At 27.6% G+C, this 26972-nt stretch overlaps 1 protein-coding gene across 2 annotated transcripts; it reads left to right on the top strand.

Moving 5' to 3' along the window:
* The first annotated feature begins 1408 nt into the window (after nt 1–1408).
* Nucleotides 1409–25510, top strand: LOC107436121 (uncharacterized). 2 transcript variants are annotated; one of them, XM_043044754.2, is made up of 7 exons: nt 1532–1617; nt 1832–1901; nt 6856–12756; nt 17395–17601; nt 19445–19671; nt 19994–20072; nt 24868–25510. In XM_043044754.2, the coding sequence occupies exons 3-7, from the start codon at nt 6856–6858 to the stop codon at nt 24901–24903; spliced, it is 6450 nt and encodes a 2149-aa protein (XP_042900688.1). In that variant the 5' UTR covers nt 1532–1617; nt 1832–1901; the 3' UTR covers nt 24904–25510. The 2 variants fall into 2 exon arrangements, with proteins under 2 accessions (XP_042900687.1, XP_042900688.1); XM_043044753.2 differs by lacking the exon at nt 1832–1901 and having other exon boundaries at nt 1409–1617.
* The last annotated feature ends 1462 nt before the right edge of the window (nt 25511–26972 follow it).

Here is a 26972-nt window from a genome sequence, read left to right as displayed (position 1 = left end):
ATTGGATGATTTTGTGCTATATGGGCATGACATAAATTTTTTTTTTATTCTGCATCGCTACCCCGTTTTGCGTTTTCCTTCCTATAAAAATATTTACTTGGTAAATTAAACAGTTATGTTAAAAGAAAACCTGAGACCTGCAGTAACCAGCAGATCTGCCGAGTTGACTTATGCGGAAATCGAAAATTACCCAGATAACTACAAAATATCGAAGTGCAATTTTTCGTCTTTTTTTTAAAAAATCTATAATAACGATGACATATACCAAAATTTAGCTTCATAACTTCGTGGAAAATGAGAAGATGAGTGATTGATTCAAATGAGTTTTTATTTATATTTATCTTATTTATATTATTATATGAGTTTTTATTATATTTAGTTCTTATTAAAAGGCTTAAATATTAGACATATCTAGGAAATATATAATTTTAAATTTTATGTTCAACTTCACGACATCGAAGTTTTGGTGCACTTGTGAGCATAGATTAGATTTTATATTGTACAGTCGAACCTGTTTATCTCGAATCTCACGAGAAAGGCAAAAAATTTGAGATAAAGAGGTTTCGAGCTATACAGGTACCTTAAAAAATTTAATTTAATTAAAAAAATTCTATTAACAGTGCTTTAATTGCTTTTAGTAGAAAAAATAGGCATTTCTTTAAATTAATTCTATTTACATAACATTTTTTTAACATACATTTAACACTGAAAATAATTTTTCAAAGATTTTTGACGTATACCTTATTTGTTTCGATTATTTTTGTAAGGTTAGAAAGACCGCAAATGCGTCTTAGCCAACATTTTTTCTATCCCTTTTGCATTCACTTTTGGTTCATCAATATTATTTTCTGCTTCTTCCTCTTCATCTGATATGCCTTTGACATTATCTATGATTTCCGCATCTGTCCACTTGTGAAAATCTTTAAAATCGGATTTCTTCTGGATTTATAAATCCTGATTTTATTGCATTCCATTCTGGCAAATCTGGCACAGCATTTTCAGCGTCCGCAATTTCGTCTTTTTTACTGACGCCTCTTATCTCGAATGATGCCTTCAACCTCTTGTTCATCATCATCAAGTCTATTCTTAAATCCAGCTTCTAAAAATCATTTTGACACTTTGGATAGTTCTTAGAGACATCTTTAAATCTAACATCTTTATTTTTGGAAGAGAACTTTTTTCATTAATGGTGTCTACAAGTTTGCGTACCAACGGTTTTATATAGTTCACTTTAAAAACCTTAATTATCCTTTGATCAGTTAAACTTTGGTTGCAATTTTGAGGTGAAAATGAATTTCTATTCTTATAGGTCACGAGTAAACACACGCTGAATCTCTCAGATTGGCGTGAATTCCTTAAAATATGCCAAGTTTGTAGGGTTACTACTTGTAGTTTTTTCCGGCCGTTCAGGCACTTTTCCCCTTAAAATGATTAAGAACCGTAATCGCTTTGCTTGCTCCCATAAAGTTTTATTTTGGTTTCAGTTCGTCAAACTTTTTATCGCGAGTTCGACAATGTAGTTTTATTACTCAATTTTATGTTTAATCAAATTTTATCAGTTTCAAGATACAGCATTTTTTATTTATTTCGAGGCTTAGTTTATGTGAATTTTATCTTGTAAGCTCTATTTCATTTATCCTCTTACATTGACATAATCACTGATTTCATAAATTTTTTCGTTGTTGTCTTTTCTTTTAAATTTTTGTCTTATGTGCAATTATCCAAAAATAATGTGAAACTTTTAAGTTGTTTGTGAATGTAGTTTTATCTAGGTTCTATTTTGTTCAATATTTTTTGTTTAAAATGTGATATATTATGTTTTTTTTGATAGAACTACTTTTGAAACTGGATTTTGCTAAGGATTCGCTGTTTACAATTGTGGAAAATGAATAAATATTTAGGTGACTAATAAGTTCTCTTAAACGTCTTTGACAATGAGTTTTTTTGTGCTGAGCCAGATTATTATTTTACTTAAATTTCTGCCCTTGAAAATGTCATTAATTGGCTTTGATTTTTTTATTCCTGTTAAAATTTTCTTTAGAAAAATTATGAAACATGTTTTGATGTTTATAATATTTATAATTGTAATGAGGATATTATTTCCATATCGTGATGCAATGTTTGTGGCAATTATTCTGCCTAGTCTGTGACCCACATCACAGAAAGTGACCAACACGAAAGGTATAATTCGTAGTCACCTCCGGGTAAACAACTGCACATTTTTTAAAAAAAATATCTGCAAGTTTAAAATCTATTTGGCACCTTGGCATTCGCAGTTGGCGCCTAATCAATATTATATATTTTTTCTCTTGTTTTATTTGGCTACATTTTTAATATGATAATACGACATTGAAATTTCAATGCCCTATATACGACCATAAATCAGTGGTTAGGTGGGACCATGGTTATTCTCATGATTTTTAAAATTACGATATTGTTATGACACGCAAAATTCAATTTGTGTATTTATTATTATGGCTTTTGACATGACGATCAATTACTGTTGTAATCGATTACTGTAATCGACGGCCAACTCTGGTGTCATATTTGAATCAGTTAAAATCTGTATTAATTTTTTTTCCGCTTTTTTTACGGAATTTCACTGCTTTTTTTAAAGAAAATTAATAAAAAGTAAGTTTCACCAATATAAAAAAAAGTTCGCATTTTTTGGATTCTCGAAAAAATAAATTTTTTATGCTTTTTTCTATGTAATGTAAATGCGATTTAAAATAACATTCAAGCAATTTAAAATCACATTCTGTTTCGTAGCCTTGCAATTAAAAATCACATGTTGTGATTTATAGTCACACAAGTTAAAACACATCACGATCCCTATCTGTTTAGTGAGATTTTACTGTACCTGAATTTCTTTGTTTGAGTAAAGCAATAGTAAATTTTCCCATAAAATTAATTTTTTATGATTTTTCCTACCTATGTAAATGGGATTTAAAATAACATTCAAGCGATTTAAAATCACACATTTTGATTCTTAATGATACAATTTAAAATCACATGTTGTGATTTATATTTACGCAATTTAAAAACACATCACGATCCCTATCTGTTTAGTGAGATTTTACTGTACCTGAATTTGCTTGTTTAAGTAAAGTAATAGTAAATTTTTCCATAAAAATGTTAAATTTTTAATTTAATAAAGAAATATTTTTTAAATGTTTGAGTTTCATTGGGTACCTGCAGAAATTTCTATATGAAATAAATTATTAAAAGAAAATTTAAGATTAGATCATATTGTGTTTAAAAAATGCTTAGAATATCTATCTATCTATCTATATATATATAGATATATATATATTAACCCTTTCACTACCAATTTTTATTTCTGCGAAAAAAATAAAATAAGTACTTAAATACATCAGTTACAATGCAAATATTGATAAAATTCTGAAAAAGGGAAAAAATTACTTACCAGATGGAAAGGGATGAGTGGGACATATGTCCCATTGGTATTTTTTTGTGGGACACATGCGTCCCAGTGGTACTGAAATAATGATTGAGAATGCCGAGAAAAGCTAAGTTACTTTTACTCATTTACACGTATTTTGCTATAATGAGGATATAATAATATGTATATAATGAGGATACAATAAGGATATAATGAAACTATAATAAGGATATAATAAACACTTATGCATTGTATACTGCAAAACAATCTTTGCAAAGTGCAATTTTGCACATTGTACATACAGTTTTTGTTCTATTTTCCTTTTTCAATTTGGCACTACATACACATCTTCAGCGAGTTGGACCTTCTACTGGCAAGTGATCGTCCACATTCAGCATAAGCTTTGATGTCTTTCCTTCCATCACTCAGTGCTCAAAATGGCGGCAAGACTGGACAAAATACGGGCATGTAGTGAGAATGAGCCCAGAACGAACAGCATTGAGAGTCTCTAATGCAACCCCCTCCAATAAAAGGCCAAGAGGAAGGCCCAAAAAGAGATGGAAGGACTGTGTGGATGAGGATTTTGCCATCCTAAAGGTAAAGAACTGGAAAACAATTGCTGGGAGAAGGGCAGAATGGGAAAAGCTTCTGAGGAAGGCCCAGGCTCACAAAGGGCTGTCGTGCCAATGCTGATGATGATTATTTAGCACCAATATGTTAAAACAAATGAAAAAAATGTATTTTATTCTTTATTTAATATTAAATCACTAGTGCTAAAACATACCTTCACTTTTATATCATGGATGCCAACTTCTCTGCTCTGTGTTAATTATTTTAAAAAAATAGTAGAGAGCGTTAGAAACTAAAATGTACAAAATTGTTTTTAAATTTGGCAACGTTTTAAAAAGTTCATTAGATAAAAATACTATTAGATAAGTGGACCTTTTTGGTCCACTTATCTAATAGTATTTTTGCGTGTATGTCAGAATTATTATTATTAAAATACCTTTGAACCAAATATAATATAAACACATTTGCAATATATGCAGCAAAGTTTTATTTATTTTTTTCGTAATATTTTCATAATAGATTTTTACTTAAAATTATTTTTACAACATTCATTTAAAACATTTTTAGTGTATTATTTTATTGATTGCTGTGATATGTTTGTAGGGATATGATTATAATTAAGCCCCGTTAAGTTAAAAGATAAGACAAAAATATTTTTAATTCTTTATTTAATATTAAATTACTAGTGCTAAAGCATGCCTATATTTTTATAACAGGGATGTTATCTTCTGTACTTTTTTTGAAGTATTTTATAAAGTGGTAGAGACCATTAAAAACTAAAATTTAACAAATTAACATTAAATTTGGGACCTTTTTAAAAAGCTCATATGATAAACATATGAAAGGGGTGTTTTTTTATGTATATTTCAGCATTATTATTAAAGTACTTTTGAATTCAATTCACTAAATTAATACATTGCTGACCGGATACAAGTTCACGCGTTATTGCACTTGCATAACGTATTTTAATTAATGAAACCTATTGTGATATACAGACTTTATAAAAACCTTTCTACGAACCAAAATCTCAATTTAAAAAAACTCTCTGTGAGCAATTGATTATAAGTTTTAACTAGCTTCAACCCTTTTGTCGTCGCCATATTTTGGTGAAATTTGTCCGAAAATCGCAAATTTTTAAAATATGTTTTAATTTTTATAAAACTCTTTAGTGATTCATACCACTGGGATTATTTTGGTAAAAAACAAAAGAAGCTGTAAATGGAAATCCTAAAATATATATAAGAAGCATTTATTCACAGAATATTACCAACGTATTAATAAAAATATCAATGTGAGGTTTTATTTGTTTAAATTGTGTAAATAATTGTGTAATTTCATTGTGTGTTTTTTAAATCACGCAAATATGAATCTCGATATTTAATTTTAAAATCGCATGAATATGAATCTCGATGTTTGATTTTAAAATCAAATTAATACAAATCGTGAGATTTGATTTTAAGATTGTGAAAATACGGATATCGATTTTGATTTTAAAATCACATGAATAAGAAAACTGATGCATAATTTTTAAGTCGAGTGATTTTCCATGTGATATTCCTGCACCTCTGAAATTCGAATGCAATGAGTAAAATTGTGAAAATGCAAAACATGATGCGCGATTGTAAATCACGTAGATATGAATTCTGATGTGTGATATTAAATTATGTGAATCTAATTTTAAATCGCGTTTGCATTGGTAGAAAAAAACGTTAAGATGATTTAATTTTAGGAATTCAAAATGGCCGATTATATTCAAATTTGCGGAAGACGAAATTTTTTCCAAAATTCGAGAGATTTGCACATTTTGAAATTGATTAATAGAGAGAACTTCGCCCGTTAATCATTTTTTAATGCGAGAAAAGAACAAAAATATGCGAGATTCTCGCGCTGTAGTGAAAACACTGCTTATAATTACATTATTTTCTAGTATTTTTTAATTGAAAAATGTATTGCCTCAAGAGAATATTATACTATGAAGAAAACTCTTTATTGTCTTTGTGGCTAATTTTCTTTCACCTACATAGGTAGTTAAAAAATTTTAAAATCTGGAATAAGTGGGTTCAGGTATACATAAATTACAAAGTTTCAAATGCTGAAATTTTTTTTTTTAAATATCAAAATTCAAATAAATTATTGCAGGATAATGCAGTGGAAAAATATTCCTGTAATAATAATTTACTCTAGGTTTACCATTAAACTTAAAATTTCGAATTGGAGGTGAAACAGAATCTGCCATGAAAAGTTTCTCTCACAGAATATCGTTTTTTCTTTAATACTTCGCGCTCCTTTATATAAATATTTGTACTAATTCCGCAGATATAAGAAAAACAAGAAATATTTGTTTTAAAAAAATTAATCAATACTAATGTTATAAATTGTAGTAACTGTTAAGTAATGACAACAATATAAGTAAGTGGAGTTGTGAAGTAATGTATAAGCATATTTAAAATCTTATGTTCAACTTTACCATGTTAGCATATTTACGGTGCAATAATAAATTATATATTAAATATATCAATTATTATCCAAACAAGGTTTTTATAAAATATTTTTTAATAGTGCAGTTGATTTTTATTCAGGGTTAAAATTATTATTTAACCTTAAAAAAATCTGGTTCAAACTAAAAAGAATAAAAAAAGCCTGATACTTTTTAATACAAACCTAATTTTTTCCTTGCCATGATCTTGACATTCTGAAATTTTATTAATCTTGCCAGAGACGAAAATAATGCCGAAAAATACTTAGCCAGGCCAGTTTTTATCATTGTCTTTCACTTTGACAAAAATTTGCTGACCCTGTTAAAAGTTATTATAATTACTCTTAAATTTTGATATTAATCAGGACTTCTTTTTGATATTGATCAATACTATTTTTTTTATTAGATGGAACAAAATCTTAAAGAAATAAAAGCTCTACCAGATGACTTCAGTTTTCCAGTTTCATTAAGTGATGTTAAAACAGAAGATGTAGCCAGTAGTGATCTTAGTTATCTTGCAATATCAACATCCCTGCCAAAACTAAATAAAACTTATGAAGCCTGTAAGAAAGAGAATGAATCTGAGAAAATTTGCCAAGATCTTAAATATCATGATAGGGAAAGCTATGTGTCACAAAGAGACCGCAAAATAGGTATTGGTCTTTTTAATATCAATGAGATTGAAGATTTACCACCAAGACATAAAAAGAAAGTTGTTTCAGCTTATGAGAAATTAAGATCATATGAGATTTATTTGCTAAGTAAGAAGTCTGAGTCTAATGCCTCTAGTATATCACCTCCTCCAGGATTTTTTGATCCTAAAACTGATCGTGATAGTACTTGTTTAGTATCTAAATCAACCAAAAACCTGAATAACTCCATTTCAAATTTGCCAAAAGTAAAAGAAACTCAAGAACATTCTTTTAACAATATGCTTACAGAATCTCAGAGTGATAAGTTTAGTAACGACCATATTTATAATACATCAAAACCTAAATATACGAACAACAGTTGTGAAAATATGCATCAAGAAAATCATTCTCAAATAAAGATGAAAACACGACGTTTTGAATCTCATAAAAAGTCAACAAATAACTGTGATGCTTTTAACACCTTAGTTCCTAGTGACAGCGCTATGCAATCTACACATCACAAACATAAATGTTCATTAAAAAACTGTGAAACTGATCCTGACATTGATCACATAAGAGATGGCTCTGAGAAGTCAGCAGTATCTATTGACCGTAGAGAAAGGAATAATCATTATTTTCATGCAAATCATGTTTACAATCCGTCAACACAATATGGTGGACAGAATGAAGACTTAGATGTAAAAAATTGTGAGGATTATGAAAATAGTAAGAAAAATAGTAAATTAAAAGTTAGTAGAGATACTAATTTTCAAAGCAAAAATGATCGGTCAAACCTTAACAGAAACCACTATAGAACTCAGAAATCTAAGTCAAAATATTCTATTGGTGAAACAAACCAAAATTCAAAACAGTATACAACTAAAGAAAGTAAGCATGAGGAATCTTACCATAGCTTTGGTTGTGAGGATACTAACTTATCATTTGCTACTGAAAGTAATTCCGATAATGCTAAAAAAGAAAGTAGTCATTATGATAGTGGCACATTTAGCAATAGGTCTAACCTTGCCAATAAAAGTACCAAGCAAACTTCTGAAACTATCGATTTAAAAAAAATATATTCAGATAAAGAATGTTATAGATCAAATCATTCTCGGAATGAAAAGTTTGAAGGGAAATGTTTAAATTTTTATCAAAACCCAGATACAAACAGGGGAATTCCTTGTCGAAAAAGGCATTCAAGCGATTTATCAAACACTTCTTACTCTGCCTTAAGTGACAAAAACTTCAAAGGTAAATGTAATTATGAGCAACAGTCAACATATTCTGATCAGAAAGATGAAAATTTTTACTCTCAATCAGCAAGTCAAAAAACTCGTCCTTCTAAGCAAGGTATTTTAAGTTCAGACCTTTCTCAAATTTTCAGGGACATCGATAGAGTTAAAGCTAGAGAAGAAACAAAAATTGATGCCAAAAGAATGCTTAGGGTTAAAGATGAAGGATTTTTCTTGCATATTTCTATATTTGAGCCTTCTAATAGTTTAGAAATGTGGGAAACATTTTTCAAAAAACATCTCAAAATGGAAAATTTTGAAGTGAGTAAGTGCTGTGATTTTACTGAGTCTGTAATTCTTAGTTTTAATAATATTAAAAATGCTCATCAAGCTCATTTTCTACTTTATAAATTAAAACATAAAACGAAAGATACTTCTAAGCGCTTGATTAAATCTTTGAGTAGTATTAAGAGACATCTGATTAAACCTTGTATGTGTGAAAATGATGTTATTGAGCATTGTGATAAATATTTTGATGAATTTGCTGCTAAATATATCAGTATTCAAAAAGCGAAAATCAATGCAGTTATAGGTGAGTTAAATTCATTACAGATTTCAAAGTCTAATATTGTCAAAGAGGAAAAATATTTAAGCTTAAAAGATACTCTTGATAATTTAAAAGCTATGGAGATAGTATTTCTAAACTGTTTAAGGAAGACTAAGAACGCTGCAGAGAAGTTAAAGAAAGTTGAAGTTGATGGTTCTATGTCGGACTTCATGGAATTAAAGCTAAATTTTTGTAAAGAATGTAACTCTTTCGAGAGAGGTTTACCTATATATTCTCAAAAAGATGTTATTCTCAATGCCATTAGAAACTTTCCTGTGACTGTTATTGTTGCCGAAACTGGGTCAGGAAAAAGCACACAGTTAACTCAATATCTTTGGCAAACTTATTTTGTTAATTATGGTTCTATTATTTGTACTCAACCTCGAAAAATAGCGGCAATTAGTATTACTAAGTTTGTAAGTACTCAAATTGGATCTTCAGTTGGAAAAGAAGTAGGATATGATGTTGGAATTGAAAAGAAGTTTGACAATTCAACTAAGATTATTTATATGACTGATTATGCCTTATTGAGAAAATGTTTACGAAATAGAAACTTAAGAGGAATTTCCTCTGTTATTATTGATGAAGCTCATGAGCGAACTCTTTATACAGATTTATTACTTGGCTTGTTGAAACAGTGCTTAGCATGTAGACCTGACTTGAGAATTATCATAACTTCAGCAACTATAAATCCCTCTGTATTTATTAAATATTTTAATCTACCTGATGGTGCAGTTATAAATGTTCCTGGGCGTGCACACCCCGTTAAAGTAATCTGGTCTGAGCATAATATAAGTGGAAGAAATACGTATGTAAGCGAATGTGTCAAAACTGCTGTTCGGGTGCACAAAAGAGAACCCATTGGAGATATTCTAGTGTTTTTGACATCGCCTGCAGAAATCGATGAAGCTATTTTATTATTTAAGGAAATGTGTGCTAAAGAGAACATGTCAGAACTTATGAGTTTGCATGGTAAATCGGATGTAAAAGATCAAATGCTTGTTTTTGAAACCAATACTAATGGCAAGCGTAGGATTATTTTTGCAACAAATGCTGCTGAGACTTCATTAACTATTCCTGGCATTAAATATGTAATTGACAGTGGAATGGCTAAAGAGATGATATTTTACCCAGAAAAAAATAAAAGTTGCTTAATGCCAACTTTAATTAATAAAAGTTCTGCTGAACAGCGAAAAGGTAGAGCTGGACGCACACAACCAGGTGTTTGCTATCGTCTATACAGTAAAAAGGATTACGAAAGTATGCCAGAAAGAGCCCTTCCAGAGTTGCTGAAGACAGATTTACTTAATGCATTATTGAAAGTTTATGAATTTGGTATTAAACCCAGTAGCTTCGATTTTGTTGAATCTCCATCAAAAGAAGCCATAGCAAGCTCAATCGAATCATTAGAGGTTTTAGAATTGATTGAAAATAATGAATTAACTGAGTTAGGAAAGCAAGTTGTTCAACTTTCTATTGAACCTAGACTTGCTAAATTTATTCTATTAGGTGTTGAATCTGGCATGGGTCATGAAGCTGCTATAATTGCAGCTCTAGTTTCTGAAGCGGGAAGAATATTTTTAAAATTTGATGACAACAAGGAAATAGCTGATCAAAGGAAAAAAAAATTCTGTCAAAAAAACGGTGATCTATGTACTTTTTTAGAAATCTATAAAAGATGGCTAGAAGTGCCCCAAACAGATCGATTTAATTGGTGTGTTTCAAACTATGTAAGCTCCAAAGCATTAAACTCTGCTCGCAAGACTGTCAAAGATATTTTATTCACTCTGCGACAAGATCTTGGCATCAAAGTGTCAAGTCGATATAATAACTTATCATTTAAAGAGAATTTTGAAACAATTCTTTTTAGCAGCTTTATTGAAAATTTATGTATATATTCAGGGCATCCTTCCTTTGGGTATCAATCTCCTAACTTCAAAGAATCATTATTTATTCATCCTTCCTCATCAGTGAAAAATCTCAGATTAGAACCTCCTAAATTTTTGGTTTATACAGTTTTTATGGAAACTACAAGAAATTTTATTCTTGATGTTACACCCTTAAAAGAAGAAACAGTTAATAAGGCATTTTCGAAAGGTAATTATGCATTAACTGTTAAGGATCTAAAACGACTACAAATTCCACCTATAACTTTGGGACCTTTTGGAGAAAAAATTCTGTCTCGTTACATTTTAGGTAAAGGTGGCGCTGTAATTAATAATATTAAGTATCTGTTAGAAAAATTAACTAAAAATAAACATTTTAGAATTGACATTTGTAGAGACAAGGGATTAGTTATTATTCATGTTGAGGAAAAATTTCATGAAAAAGTGTCTAATTTTATTCAAGATATCGTGAATGATGCAAGGAAGGAAATGGCAAAAGAAACTGATGTCATCAAGATGGATGATGGATTTTATTACTATTGTTTATCGACAGGTGGATTGATTCATGATATAGTAATGCCTGGAGAATTTCGTGAAATTATAATTGAACAAGTTGTGAAAAGTTTGTTAAGTGAATTAGAATCGATGTTAAAAAAGTGTGGTCCTATTCAGACCTTTGAGATAAATACTTTAAAAACTAATAAACATAGCATTAATGTGACATATTTAACTGTTGCTGATGCCCAAAATGCTCTTAGAAGTTTGTATAAAAATAACAATAAAGGTATTCAAGTTCGAAATATTGTTACTGAACAAGTCAATAACTCTTCTAAACCTGCATATAAACTTAAGTTTACATGGCCTCGTTTGCTTGGAAAAGGTACCGGCTCCATATTTTTCTCCTCTGCTGAGGATCGTGTGATGGTTTCTGGAAAATTATCTTCCAAATCTTTGTATGTTGATAGCAATCGTATCTGTGTATCACCCTCTCAAAATGAACTCTCCCTTAATTTGAAAAATATACCTCCATCAGCAAATGAAAGACTGTTGCAAGAAAAAATATCAGAGGCACTTCCACATTTCTTAAGGAAGCTTGTAAAAAGAGTTGAAATAAATCGAATGGACACTTTAGCTGTTGCAGAAAGTGATATCATTAAGATTAAAGACCAATTGTTTCAAAGCTTAAGTAGGTTCACTCCACCTAGTAAAGTAATGGTGGATGTAATGTCCCCAATAGCTACTTCCAGAAACTATGAAGCCTTTGCTTATTTCAGTTGTGCTGAAGATGGAAAAACTGCATATCAGCAATTAAATGATACGTTGAAGGTTAATAATATTCCGGTAACTATTTTGGAGACATTGCAGTCACAGGTCAAATGCAAAGAGTATGTTTATGATTTTCTACAGAGGGATATACACAGTGTTATCAAGCAACAGGAAGGAAGGGTTAAGGTAACAAAATTGTCTGATTCTTTCGAGGATCAAGTCATTATTGAATTTTCTTGTAGAAGTATTGAAAAACATTACATCATAATTAGAGAGCTTTTGAGACTGATACATGGCCGTAAAGTGGAATGCCATGGTATCAGAAAGTATTTTCATCTCTTCACTGATAGTGGTAAAAAAGTATTGGACAGAATCCAAGCTTGGACAAAAACTCTAATCGAATGTGATACTGAGAAAAAGATTGTTTTCATATATGGTCACAGTGAAATGTGTTTTAGGGCTGAAGCAGAAATTCATTCGTACATTGAAACAGCGAAGTTACTCAAGACTAAGAGGTATGATCTGAAAAGCTCAGATATACCACCAGGATTTTTGAAAGAACTTTATTTTAGGTATGGATGGGATTTGTATGGTTTGATCAAAAAATTTGATTTAAAAGCAGCAAAGGTTGATGCAGAATTTGGTAACCTTACAATTGAAGGAGAAGTTCTTAAAATTAAAAAAGTAATTAATTATTTACTTTTGCTTGGTCATAATGTATGTATGTGTGTTTTTTATATCTTTAGTTATGTTCTGTTGATTATATATTTTATTTGTAGAGCCTTATAATCAACAATACAGAGTTGTGATAGAAATATCTTTAAGAACACAAAATAATTTTTTTAAACAATATTGATTCATGTTATCAAAATATTTGGCTTAGTGTAAGTCAAAGGATGTATGGCGTGCAAAAAATTAGAACAAACACGTTGAATAACTTTTAATAGAATTATCAGATTTTAATGCACTAGGACTCAATCTTAATGGTTTGAGGGGGTGACCTCTTTAATATTTAGTTATTGCAAATTATATGTTAAGTTATAAAACCAGACCAAAAAATTTACTTTCCTTGAATTAATTTCCTTTTTTTTGACCAATTGTGATTTCATACCCCCAACATATAGAGGATAACGGCAAATCTAGGAAATATGGACCTAATAGTTTGATCAGGAGAGTAGTTATAAGCTTGGACCCCTCAATGTTAGTTTCATTTCTCTGTGCATTTTACCATGTCTCGGGAACTTTGTAAGTGAATTGAAATTTTTTTGCGAACAATTTTAAAATTTGTTTATTTGATAATAATTCCATTCAAAAAATTTTTTTTTAACAATTATTTATAAATTTTTAATTTAAATTTGATAATAATCAAAAAATTTCTAGGTGTGAGGTATAGAAATTTTTACATTTTTTTAGAGAATGTAATTTTATTTGGCAAAATACAAAATTTGAACGAAATCAGTTGAATAGTTACTGAAAAATGCAATTTTCAATATCTGATTTTTTTAAAATTCAATTTCCCAGGAACTATTCGTACGATTTTGTTTGAATGATATAATTTGCCATATGAAATTGCCTTCTTTAACATGATGTAAAAGTTTGTATACTTATTCATGTTACACAATAAGCAAACAATAAAAAGCTCAATAATAACAAGCCATGAAGTTTCTTATTGTTTTTATTTATTTCATTTTATCTGATTTTTTTTTTATGATTATAAATTTTTTTTTTTAAGGTACCGTATATTCCGGCATATAACGCGCACTTTTAATACAAAAATAACATTGGAATTTACGGATGTGCGGTATGTGCCGAATATAAAAAATTATAGATTAAAAAAATTTAAATATAAAAAAATACTTTTATTTTAAGGAAATAACATACCTTTACCTATATACTTTATTGATTTTCGTTATTACATAAATATATTCTTTTCTCAGAATCACATTATTACTCTTTCAAATCTACCTTCATATACATGTCAAATTCAGTTCTCTTATTTTTGCAAAAGAGGGAAAAAAACTTTTTATTTACGATCTTGAAAGACTAGATATTGCACATGTACAATCAAAATTTTTGTGCGCGTTACACGAAGAGTATATCTTAAAATTTAAAAAGTATTAGAAATTACGGGTGTGCGTTATAAGCCGGAATATACGGTAATAATTTTTACTGTCTTTAATTTTAAACATTTAAGTATATTTAATTTATAAGCAAAATTATTGCTCATTTAACTGATAAAAAGAATTTAGTGGCTAAAACAATGATATTTCCATTACAATTACTATCTATAATTGCTATCAACATGTCTTTCTAAATACATGGCATATAGCCCTTCACTCAAGAATGTTGTGCACCCTAGCTTAAAAATTTTTTGAGCAAGATGTGGTAAAAAAAAATCAGAGTAGAATTAGGTAACAATATGGGCCCAAACTTTTGACAGCTCTCCTGATGAAACTATTGGGACTATATTTCCCAGATTGCAGCTACTCCTTATATTTTGGTGGTCAGAAATCCAAATCTGTCTTAAAAAAACAAGAAAAAGGTATGTTAATTCTAAGTAAAAGCACGTTTTTATGCCTGATTNAGATAGGCAGAATTTTATACTTTTATGTATGGTGCGCAAAAAATTAGAACAAACACGGTGAATAACTTTTAATATAATTATCAGATTTTAATGCACTAGGACTCAATCTTAATGGTTTGAGGGGGTGGCCTCTATAATATTTAGTTATTGCAAATTATATTTTAAGTTATAAAACCAGACCCAAAAACTTACTTTCTCTGAATTAATTTCCTTTTTTTTGACCAATTGTGATTTCATACCCCCAACATATAGAGAGGATAACGGCAAATCTAGGAAATATGGTCCTAATAGTTTGATCAGGAGAGTAGTTATAAGCTTGGACCCCTCAATGTTAGTTTCATTTCTCTGTGTATTTTACCATGTCTCGGGAACTTTGTAAGTGAATTGAAATTTTCTTGCGAACAATTTTAAAATTTTTTTATTTGATAATTCCATTCAAAAAATAATTTTTAACAATTATTTATAAATTTTTAATTTAATTTAATAATAATAAAAAAATTTCTAGGTGTGAGGTATGGAAATTTTTACATTTTTTTAAAGAATGTAATTTTATTTGGCAAAATACAAAATTTTAACGAAATCAGTTGAATAGTTACTGAAAAATGCAATTTTCAATATCTGATTTTTTAAAAATTCAATTTCCCAGGAACTATTCGTACGATTTTGTTTGAATGATATAATTTGCCATATGAAATTGCCTTCTTTAACATGATGTAAAAGTTTGTATACTTATTCATGTTACACATTAAGCAAACAATAAAAAGCTCAATAATAACAAGCCATGAAGTTTCTTATTGTTTTTATTTATTTCATTTTATCTGATTTTTTTTTTATGATTATAAATTTTTTTTTTTTAAGGTACCGTATATTCCGGCATATAACGCGCACTTTTAATACAAAAATAACATTGGAATTTACGGATGTGCGGTATGTGCCGAATATAAAAAATTATAGATTAAAAAAATTTAAATATAAAAAAATACTTTTATTTTAAGGAAATAACATACCTTTACCTATATACTTTATTGATTTTCGTTGTTACATAAATATATTCTTTTCTCAGAATCACATTATTACTCTTTCAAATCTACCTTCATATACATGTCAAATTCAGTTCTCTTATTTTTGCAAAAGAGGGAAAAAAACTTTTTATTTACGATCTTGAAAGACTAGATATTGCACATGTACAATCAAAATTTTTGTGCGCGTTACACGAAGAGTATATCTTAAAATTTAAAAAGTATTAGAAATTACGGGTGTGCGTTATAAGCCGGAATATACGGTAATAATTTTTACTGTCTTTAATTTTAAACATTTAAGTATATTTAATTTATAAGCAAAATTATTGCTCATTTAACTGATAAAAAGAATTTAGTGGCTAAAACAATGATATTTCCATTACAATTACTATCTATAATTGCTATCAACATGTCTTTCTAAATACATGGCATATAGCCCTTCACTCAAGAATGTTGTGCACCCTAGCTTAAAAATTTTTTGAGCAAGATGTGGTAAAAAAAAATCAGAGTAGAATTAGGTAACAATATGGGCCCAAACTTTTGACAGCTCTCCTGATGAAACTATTGGGACTATATTTCCCAGATTGCAGCTACTCCTTATATTTTGGTGGTCAGAAATCCAAATCTGTCTTAAAAAAACAAGAAAAAGGTACGTTAATTCTAAGTAAAAGCACGTTTTTATGCCTGATTTCATAGCTTCAAATATTGTCTGCACTAATTCGTTGAAATATTTAGGGTCACTTCCTCGGATCATTTAGATTGAGGCCTAATATATGAAAATTTAATCATTAGATCAAACGTTATTCGGGTCTTTTTCTTTTTGTGTGCCCTGTACGTGGCTGCAAACTGATTTTGTTAATTTTACTGTTTCTTGTGATTTTAACCAAAATTCTCCTAGATTTTAGAAATTTTAATAAATACCTTGAAATTGGCAAAATTAAAAATAAAATATATATAATATGCTTTATTAAAAAAAGTTTTATTTTAACCCTTTCGCTACCACTGGGACATATATGTCCCGCAGGCAGTTTCAAATAACCCTATGGGCTAAATATGCTTTGTATTATTATGAATGCATGTCCCACTGGTATTCCTTGATATCACTGACAATTCAGTAATTTTTTCCTTTTTCTGAATTTTATCGATATTTGCATCGTAACTGAAATTTTTAAGTACTTATTTCATTTTTTTCTCAGAAAAAAAAATTGGTAGTGAAAGGGTTAAAGTGAGAAAATAAATTTTTTGACGAACGTATTTTATAAATTTCGGGCTTCTGAATTTTTTTTAACTGTCTGTCAAAAGATACTTTATTAAACTTTTCTTTTTCAATAAAAATATTAAAAGACTTTAGATAAAAAACTGTTCTTGATTGTTGTGTTTGAAGTTGCACAAATTTAAGTTAATTTTAACTCATTTCATACAGAAAGTATGAATGTAGAATTTTTTTAATGTTTAAATAAAACAGCTATAAGAAATCTCTACCCTTACGTAGAAAATATCTACCCTAACCATAAATTACATCTAATACTGAGATATTGACTTATGAAATAATTCTAATTGCAAAAAGCTGGCATGATAAATAGTTATATTTTCTATAAAATTACTAACTGCATAAAGAAGCATCACTTAACACTACATATGATTAATTAAATCAATTTCCATTATCAATTAGTTTTACAAAGTGTATACTAACGTATTGTTCTATTTTTGAATATCAAGGTTGAGGACCATTTAGAAGAAATTTGTTCCAAGCTTCATTCAAAAAAGACGAATGAAGGAGATATTGGGTTTGGTATTTGTGCTATTTGTCTAGATTTCATGAAATTTGATTATTATCGACTTGAAAACTGTGGTCATTCTTTCTGCAAATCCTGTCTACTTTTACAGCTAGAAAGTAAGATTATTCCTGTGGCATGTGCTCAAGTGGTATATTTTACTATCTTTCTTTCACTTTACATATATTTGTTTGAAAAGTAACACAGTATAAAATTTTTGACTCCAAACTTTTCACTGTGTCCTAATATAGAATTATTTTAATAACTTGAATCATTATTGGAGCAAAAATATATTGAGTTATGAAAAAAAATTTGACTGAGGAAAAATTAACCCTCCTAGTACTAGGATAAGGTCAATTTAACTAATCTAAATCTTATAGTTTTATTTTTTAATTAAAACTTTTTTTGCTCTTGATGTTTGCTGACATTTCTTTCAAGAAATTTTTTTAGGATAGTCTCTTCCATAATTTCGTCAGTTATTATATCATAATAAGTTTCCTGCTCTTTGCACATGGTCCACAGATCTTATTCAAATGATTTCAAAATTCATTCTTTTTAACTCTCAACACACCATGGCAGTATTTTATACTTTTTTTCTTTTGTTTTGAAGATATGATACTTAAACTTGTTAATTTAACCGTCTCACGGTATCTAGTAATTTATTTGTTATTCAAGTATTTCTGGATATTTTTTAATTATGATTATTTATTTAACTTTCATATTCACAGTGTATGAAAACAAAAAGATTACTACTTTGAATAAATAATTAACTATTCCTTAAATACAATAGACTCGTTAATTATTAAAATGATTTTAAAATTCATTCTTTTTAACTCACAACACACCATGTGCAGATAGGCAGAATTTTATACTTTTTTTCTTTTGTCTTGAAGATATGATACTTAAACATATTATTTTAACCGTCTTTCGGTATCTAGTAATTTATTTGCCATTCAAGTATTTCTGGATTTTTGTTTTAATTATGATTATCAATTTAACTTTCATAATCACAGTATGTGAAAACAAAAGATTGCTATACTTAGAATAAATAATTAACTATTCATTAAGTGCAATACATTCGTTACATTTCTAATCTTTCTAAATTTATTTTTTAAAAAAAATTCTTGTTTTTTTAGTTAAGATGTCCAGCAATTAATTCGCATAAGCATTGGGAGTTAAGAAATTTATCTTCACTGATTATTTTTGATACAAGAAAGGCTTCGATTTGCCAAACAAAAGGAACAGAAGCTAATCTAGTAATTAAACCACTGTCCAGAAAATTTGAAAACTCTTCGAAAATATAAACAAGAAGAGGCTATAAATTTTTTTGAGTCATTTATACCTTGCATCTGAAGACTAGAAGTCTGTGTCTAATGGCACCTTTAAGGGGTAAAAAAATTTCTAAGTTTTTGTAATAATCTAATAGCAAGTGTTGAGAGCTCATAGAGGAGACTACTTAAGATTTCTTGTAGTAATCATTAATATTCACTACTTTTTATTAAATTCTTTCTACCTTTTATACAAGTTAAGAGCATTTCTAGCTATTACATGGTGCATAGCGTTTTTAAAAATGCTTAAAGGTGCTTATTTTTATTTTCGTTTTTTAAAAAGCCCTTAAAGGTGCTTTTTTCATTGGGTGTTTTTAAAAAAGTGCTCAATTTTTTCGTTGATTTTTGCTGCGAATTATGCAAAAAGACATAGTTCATATTGTTCTATTCAACGTTTTCACAATTTGTTTAACCCCATTCTAATTTGGCGTATTGTCAGTCCATAGCGCATGAAAACGTTTTAAGTTTTTTTTTTTGACATGATGGTTAAAACGAGATAAAACCGATAATTATCAAACTTTTCCAACCATGCCACATGCCATTATTATGATATTTTTTTAAAGTGCTTAAAATTATTTTTGAGTGCTTTAAAAGTGCTATGCTTATTTTTTGTTGAATAATTTGGCTCTGCACCTTGTATTAATATTGTATTTTTTTTTGTTGCAGAAATGTAGAAAACCATTTTTTCTCATTGATATAAATAGAATTTTATCTTTTGGTGACAAAAATCTTAAACAAGAGTTTCATAATGCAGCTCTGCAGCATTATGTTCGTACTCATTTTGGAAAAGTCAGTTATTGTCCAACTCCTGAGTGTCGTTCTGTCTATAGAGTTTCAAGCAAATACGATGTTAGTTTTCATTGCCTTGGTTGCTCAAATGACATCTGCACATAGTAAGTTTTTGATTAATGTGGACATCTTTTAATTTGTTTATAATCCGATCAAGTATGTAAATTTTTTTTTGTTGATTTTAAAGACAGATCCTTATCTATTTCTTTATAAATTAAAATCAAAGCTTTTTTTCTGAATTCTTTATTTTTTTGTGATTTCTGATTGCTAATTTTAATGCAGTAGAAAAGTTTTGCTTTTAAAAAAAATTTAATAAATTTAAGCTTTTTTATTACATTTTTACTGATATACATATGTTCCATTTTGTATATTTATTTTACTACATTTGATATTGCACNAATTTATTTTACTACATTTTTTTTACAGCTGTCAAACTTTTTCCCACAAAGGAATGTCTTGCAAGGTTTATCAAAATTCGAAAGTTGATGAGGACTACTCGTTAAAGGTAAATTTTCCATGTTTTTAATGAAATTTTAGTATGCTTTTTTGTATTGCTTTTCTTAAAATTATATCAGATTTATTATTTAAAAGAAGTTGGGGTTGAATTTAAAAGATTTGGTAATAATGTAAATGCATTGAGTTACACTATTAGCCTTTAAAAACTTCTACGATAAATCAAAGGAATTTTCTTATCATTGAATAACAATTCTAATTTTCCATAATTGCTTTTCATTGAAATTTCCCTTTCCTTTTACCAAAGTAGTGGCAGGGTTTAATATTTCTTATTTTTTCTTGAGAATTCAACTTTTTGAACAAGATATGGTTAAAATTTAATTTTGAATATATGTGAGAAAGTAGACATAAAATGCCTCAGTTTTAACAATTTTATTTTTACAGAATAATGATTAGTGATCATAAACACATTGACTATGCACTTAATTTTTTGTATTAAATTTTATTTTATTTATTTATTTAATCTGTAATTTTTACTTGATCTTACTGTAATACTACAAATATTCTTTACTGATTAATATTTTAATTTACTTGACATATTAAGACTATACTTATCATCCTTATAAGATTATGACCCAAAAGGTCAGTTATTATACGATTGTTTTATAATTTTGTTTCTCATTTTTTATCTCATTGTTGTCAAAAACTTTCAGTAAATTTTTGTCTTTTTGTCCCTTTTATGTGGGAAGATAAAATGTAATTTTAAAAAATGCGGAAGCACTTTTGCAACTTTCAACTTAGGGATCCACTAACTTCTTTTGAGACAGAGCCACAGAAAAAAAAATAGCTTTTTGAGTCGGCAATTCAGTTTCCTTATTAATTAATAACTTTATTATTATTTTTTTTTGCATATTGAGAACAATATTTGTTTTAAAAATTAAGTGACAAAGAATAGAAAATTATGTTTAAAACGAATATGTATAATGTTTTTGAATTAAAAAAACTTTTGAAACTTTATATTATTTAATACAGTTTGAAAAACAGCAGATTTTTAATTCACTCTGTAAAAAATGTAAATTTAACTTTTTAATGTTTATAAATTACTTTTTATTTTTTTTAAAAAAAATCTTTAAACTACATTTGTTTTGAACGTGTTGTAGTTAAAAAAAAATTTCAAAAAATTTGCCTAATATTTTACAAGCCATGTATTCCTATTTTAGTTTAATTTTAGATTTTTTATATGTTATCTTCATATCTTTAATGATAATGATTAAAATTTATTAAATGAAAGTTGGAAACTCGTGATCTTTAAATAAAATCCTTTTTTTCTCCTAACAAATAGGAATTTGGAATTTTCAAAATTTAATTGCACACAGCAAACATTGTAAGGATGGTACTGTTAGTCTTTACTTTTGATAGCAAACTCAGTTTTGCTGACTTTTAAGCTTTTCATATCGATTTTTAAAATAAGAAAATATTTTTCATAAAATTTATTATTTAATTAGCACAACTATATTTTATAATTTATAAATGACCATAACAGTGTAGATTTTTATATTTTTGTTTTTCACATTTTATATATTTTCCATTCTTTTATTAGCAACTTTCATTTTCTGTTTCAAATCCTTTTTGTTTTCCTTTTTCACATGTAGCGAGTTTTGAGAATGGGCACATACCTTTGAGAGCTAGAAACATGTAAACTTCTACCACATTCATAAGTTTTTTTAAGCAAATATACTCTTCATGCTATCAAGTGTACCTATCTGCATCAGTTTCTGGAGTTTATTCATTTAATCTAGAGAAGAGTGTCATACCTTGATCTGCATTTTCTTTGGACCAGTGCAATTATTTGTGCCACTCTGTGAAAGAATTTTGAAATTAGTTTCAGTAGATATCAACAAAATTGCTGTTGATACCAATAGGTACTATCTGTTGTGTTGGTAACCATTTCAGGTTTTTCAGACTTGTGCTGGAGAACTTTATTTGATTTTTCTTGTTTGGTAACTTTCTTCTATAAATTTGATTAGGAAATAAAACCCTAGAGTGCTTGCATTTGAAAATAGAAGTACGATAGATAGGTACCAAAATATGTTGATAAAATAAAAAAATTTTTTGCATATATTTTTGTTAGGCTTAAGAAAATCAAAAAAGTGTGTGTTTGTATCTTGAAGCAGTTTCTGAATTGTCCTTGGAGCAGTCCAAGGTATGTGCAACAGGTGCAGTTTGCAAAAATTAATTTTTCCTCTGGACTATGCCATTATATATATATAAAAAAACTTATGTCCTTATTGTAAAACTATAAATTTTTCAAATATTCAGTTAAAATATTCCTTTTAATTACATTTATGATTAACTTGATTTGTTTCAGCTTGTGCTGGCTGCATGAAAAATAAGTTTTAATTGCATGAGTATCAAATTTCAGACAACTAATAAGTTTAAAAGAAAATTATTCTGAAAAATATCCAGCGTTTCAAGGTACATGTTGTACCTTAGATTTTTTTTCCTTACTTTAAAATGTATATTTTCTTTTCTGAAGTGTATGACAGAATACAATAAAAGAAATTATATTAACCTTTTCAGAGGCAGTGGGATAAAAACTGTCCTACTTATTTTTGAAAATAATGTAATTCGCTAAAATTTTAATAATTTTTATTTCTTAAACAATGCTATTTTTAATCAACCAATTTTTGTATTGAAAAATGTTAAGATAAAGTAAATTGCTTCATTGTGGATTTGCTTATGATGACAACAATTCTTTTGTCCCATTGTCACAAATCAATTTTAAATTGAAAATAAAAAGTTTCAAAATTTTGATAGGTTATATTTATAGTCAATAAGAGCAAAAGATGATTAAACTCATGCTCAAATGTACTGACTTCATCTTTAAACAAACAGGTTTTGGACAGTTTTGAACCTTTATTTACTCTTATTGACCTTAATACTTACTGATCAGAGCATGAATATGTTTTTCTTTCTCATTTAAATATTCAATTACTACTTCTAATGTGCAAAATATTTTTAATCAATTTTTGACAAGGTTTTCAAAAATTATATATTAAGTGTTATGTGACACTATAGGCATAAAAATTATTCTTGGGTTAACAGTGTTTTGATTAGTATTAATTTTTTTTTAAAATTCTGTGTAATTTTCAATTATGATTTCTTTAATAAATATTTGATTATTTCATTCAGACAAATAGAAAGGGTTTGTTAAATCTTGTTAGTTAAGTGTAGTTTCAATCTTTCTCTTAGTAAATTTTTTAAAATTGCTTTTGCTCAAAAGCAATTGCTTAAACCTTTATGTTTTAACTTTATTTTATAAGAGAAAGGAGGTAGTGGTGCTGTAGAATTGTATTAACAAAGATATACATTAAAAAAAATTAATAAATGTATCTCATAACAGTAGCCATTACCGAGTTTAGAGGTTACAAAAACTCGGCAGACCATCTTTTATAAAAATGCAAACTAAATTGAAATATCTGTGTTGAATTAGTTTGACCTAACTTTATTAAAAAAAATTTCAATATTTCAAAGATATTATATTCTAAACTACAAAGTCTTTGCTCATTTAACCCTTTATGACCATATAAGCAGCATGGCGCTTTTAATTTGTGGATCAAATACTGTATTATGCTGCATAGCATTTTTAAAAAGTACTTAAAGGTGCTTTTTTCGATTTCCATTTTTTGAAAGCCCTTAAAGGTGCATTTTTCATTGAGTGTTTTTGAAAAGTGCTTAGTTTTCCCTTTTCGATTCTTTACCATGTCGATTTTTGGAACATATTATGCTAAAGCATGCTTTTCACATTGTTCTATTCAACGTTTTTACCATTCATTCAACCACAATCCATTTCGGTGTACCTTCGATCCATAGCATATGAAAGAGCCAATCATTTTACATGTTTGATAAAATACTTGCAAGTCCGGATTTGCGTCTACTGAGCTGGGTTCGGTGAGATTATTGCACTCTCATGTGCAACTCTGCTGCATTTTGTTAGTTATTCTCAATTTCAGGCTTCATTTTCCACACTCTTGAAGTCAAACCGAAAAATCTCTCTATCTTTTTATGGTGACTAATATAATCAAGAAAAGAATTCTTTGTCAGAAACTAGTTATTTTATCATAATCATGTAATATCTTTGAAACTTATTTTGCATTTTGTTAATGTATATAGTGCTTAAAACTAGTTTTTGAGTGCTTAAAAAGTACTTAAAAGGTGCTTATTTTTTGTTGAAAGATATGTGTTTATGATGACTAAAATAATTTTATTATTAATTATAATTTATTATATAATTACTATTAATATTGCAATTAAGGTTTATAATTATGCCAGATTTGATGTAAACGTAAAATACTTCCAGACCGTCAAGGGTTTGATTTGTGATTTAACTTTATGTTCAGTTTTTTTTAATAATTCTCTTTTTAATGCTATTGAATTTCCAATGTGAACTATCGAAGGCAGCATGTCACATTAGTGTTGCAATTTCAGTAGACAGCTGTGTAATTTAGAAGTCATATGTAAAAAATTATTTTATAAATTTTATTCAGATATCGCAGGGAAAAAAAAGTGTTTTATAAAAGGAAATCACCAGTTTCTTATATCAAGAATATTGAAACCTAATTTTATTCTGGAGTCATAAGTAAAAAATATATTTTATAAATTTGATAGTCAAATGGGAAAAAGTGTAAGTTATATTTTATTGAATAGTTATAAAAGTAAAATGTATTTTGAAAGATTTATTCAGAATCTTAAGTATAAGTTTTAAAAGGGGTCTTTTGTTAAAAAATTTTTTTTTACATATGTTTTTATTGTTTCATTTTAGTAACACTCATTTATATTTATTGCAGGTATGGGTGAAAGAAAACAAATCATGTAAACTATGACCCAAGTGAAAAATAGCCATTGAAAAAAACTGAAGGCTGTATTCACATAGAATGTTTGAATTGCAAAAGCCCCACCTATGTTGGTTCTGTTTGAAAATATTCAAGTCTGATGAGCTTGTGTATATGATCATTTACCTTACTGTCGTACAATTCAGGCATAGTTAAGGTTACTTGAGCTTTGTCAAAAAACGTTTTTCATCTGTGATATACACAAAATCTATATTTATTAATTGTTTCTGTTTTTTTAAGAATTTAATCTCTTTTATAAATATTATTTTGCATTGTGTTATACTAAATTAATATTAGGAGTCTAAACTATTAAATAATGAGTTATAAAATCATATGAATCATTAGTTTAATTCATTATTTACACAAATGTCTGTTTTATGTTTATTCAATTTAGTTATTATTTTACAAAAGCTTCGGTTTGCTTTTAGTGTCATCTTGCTCTATTTGTTTATATTATAAAGTTTATTGTATTTATAAATTTTTTAAATATACTGATGATGTTTAATCTTGAGTTGAGTTGCATTCAAGTTGCATAAATTATTTTATTTTAAAAAATCCTCATTTTTCCTTATATGTATCATTTTTTACAAAAGAAAAATTATCATATTATTAGTTATACTATTTTAATTATACTTATATTAGTTATACCTTTTTTTTCTTCATTTTTCATCTAAGCTTACTTCTTGTCAATATTGTTCTGTTTTTAGTCATTGAATGTAAAGTTTTATGTAAGTTTTCATTCAGTTATAAGTTTATTCAGTTATAAATTAAAATGTTTTGAAAAAGTTTCATTTTCAAATTCTTGCCTTACATCTTTAAAATTGCATTGTAATATTTATTTTTATATTAATATCATATAATAAATAAATAACTTTGGAAAGATAATTTTTAATAAATCTAAATATAAAGTAAGACATATTTTTCTCTCTTTCTCCTTTAAAGAAAAGGGAAATTGATGCTTATTTCAATTAAAAGTTTAATATTTAGGCTGGAATATGAAAATTAATTTTAAGTTTACTAAATCTGTAGTTGGATAAAATCAATTTTTCATGCCGAAAATTCCTTTTAAAATAATTTATTCATGATTTAGGAAATAACTTTTAAATTTATGTATGTGAGTAACAAATTAAAGTATCAAATAAAGTAACAAATTATAAAGTAACAAATAAAAAACACAAGGAAATATTATAATGTGAACATTGTTAATTAACAAATTGTTAATAAACATTGTATAAAGTAACAAATAAAGAACACAAGGAAGTATTATAATGCGAACATTGTTTTTTTAAATAATGCTTGAGATTTGAAAATAATATATTTTGAGTAACTTAAAATTTTTTTTATGTATTTAATTTTTAACGATTTTACAAAACTCTTAGGTAAAAAAAACTGCTAGAATTTTTTTATTGCTGATTTTTATCTGTGCAAGAATTTCAAAATAATTAATTTTTTCCCTATACTCATATTGTCTTTGAACAAAAAACTCATATGTCATGAGAGAACAAACTTTTACATATATTTTTGAGAATAACAAAAAATTTTTAAATGAAAGAATATTTATAACTTTGAAATATTCTGTGTTGTAAAAATAAAATATTTTTATTTACATATTATAACCTTTTTTTTTTTACAATTTCCGAATATTTAATGCAACAATAATTTTTTTTTTTTTTATTTAACTAGCATTGTATTTTTTTTAAAATCAAATCTTTCATTATTCAATTTTAAATAACCTGTATTCAAAGCTAATATTTGAAATAAATTTTTAACTCAAGCAATTTGTATAGTGATTAAATAATTTATATTTTTGTTACCTGCATCCATTTATGTGAAAAAATGATTTATTACAATGCTATGTTTATATATTTTATAGTCAATTCAATCTGTTTTTTTTTTTTTATTATTAATTTTATTGTTTCATTAAGAATTTGCATTTCAATTGATTTCTAGTCTAATATTAAATTTTATTATATTAAAAAATTTAGCCATTGTAAAGTATTATAATTTTGATTTTATACTGTGGAAAATAAGTGCTTTCTCAGAGCAAGCAGTTTGTTTAC

The sequence above is a fragment of the Parasteatoda tepidariorum genome, chromosome 10 (assembly GCF_043381705.1).
Source record: "Parasteatoda tepidariorum isolate YZ-2023 chromosome 10, CAS_Ptep_4.0, whole genome shotgun sequence".
Taxonomy (NCBI): Eukaryota; Metazoa; Arthropoda; class Arachnida; order Araneae; family Theridiidae; genus Parasteatoda; species Parasteatoda tepidariorum.
The sequence above is the reverse complement of the archived record's forward strand: the minus strand, read 5'-3'. Positions and strand labels throughout refer to the sequence as shown.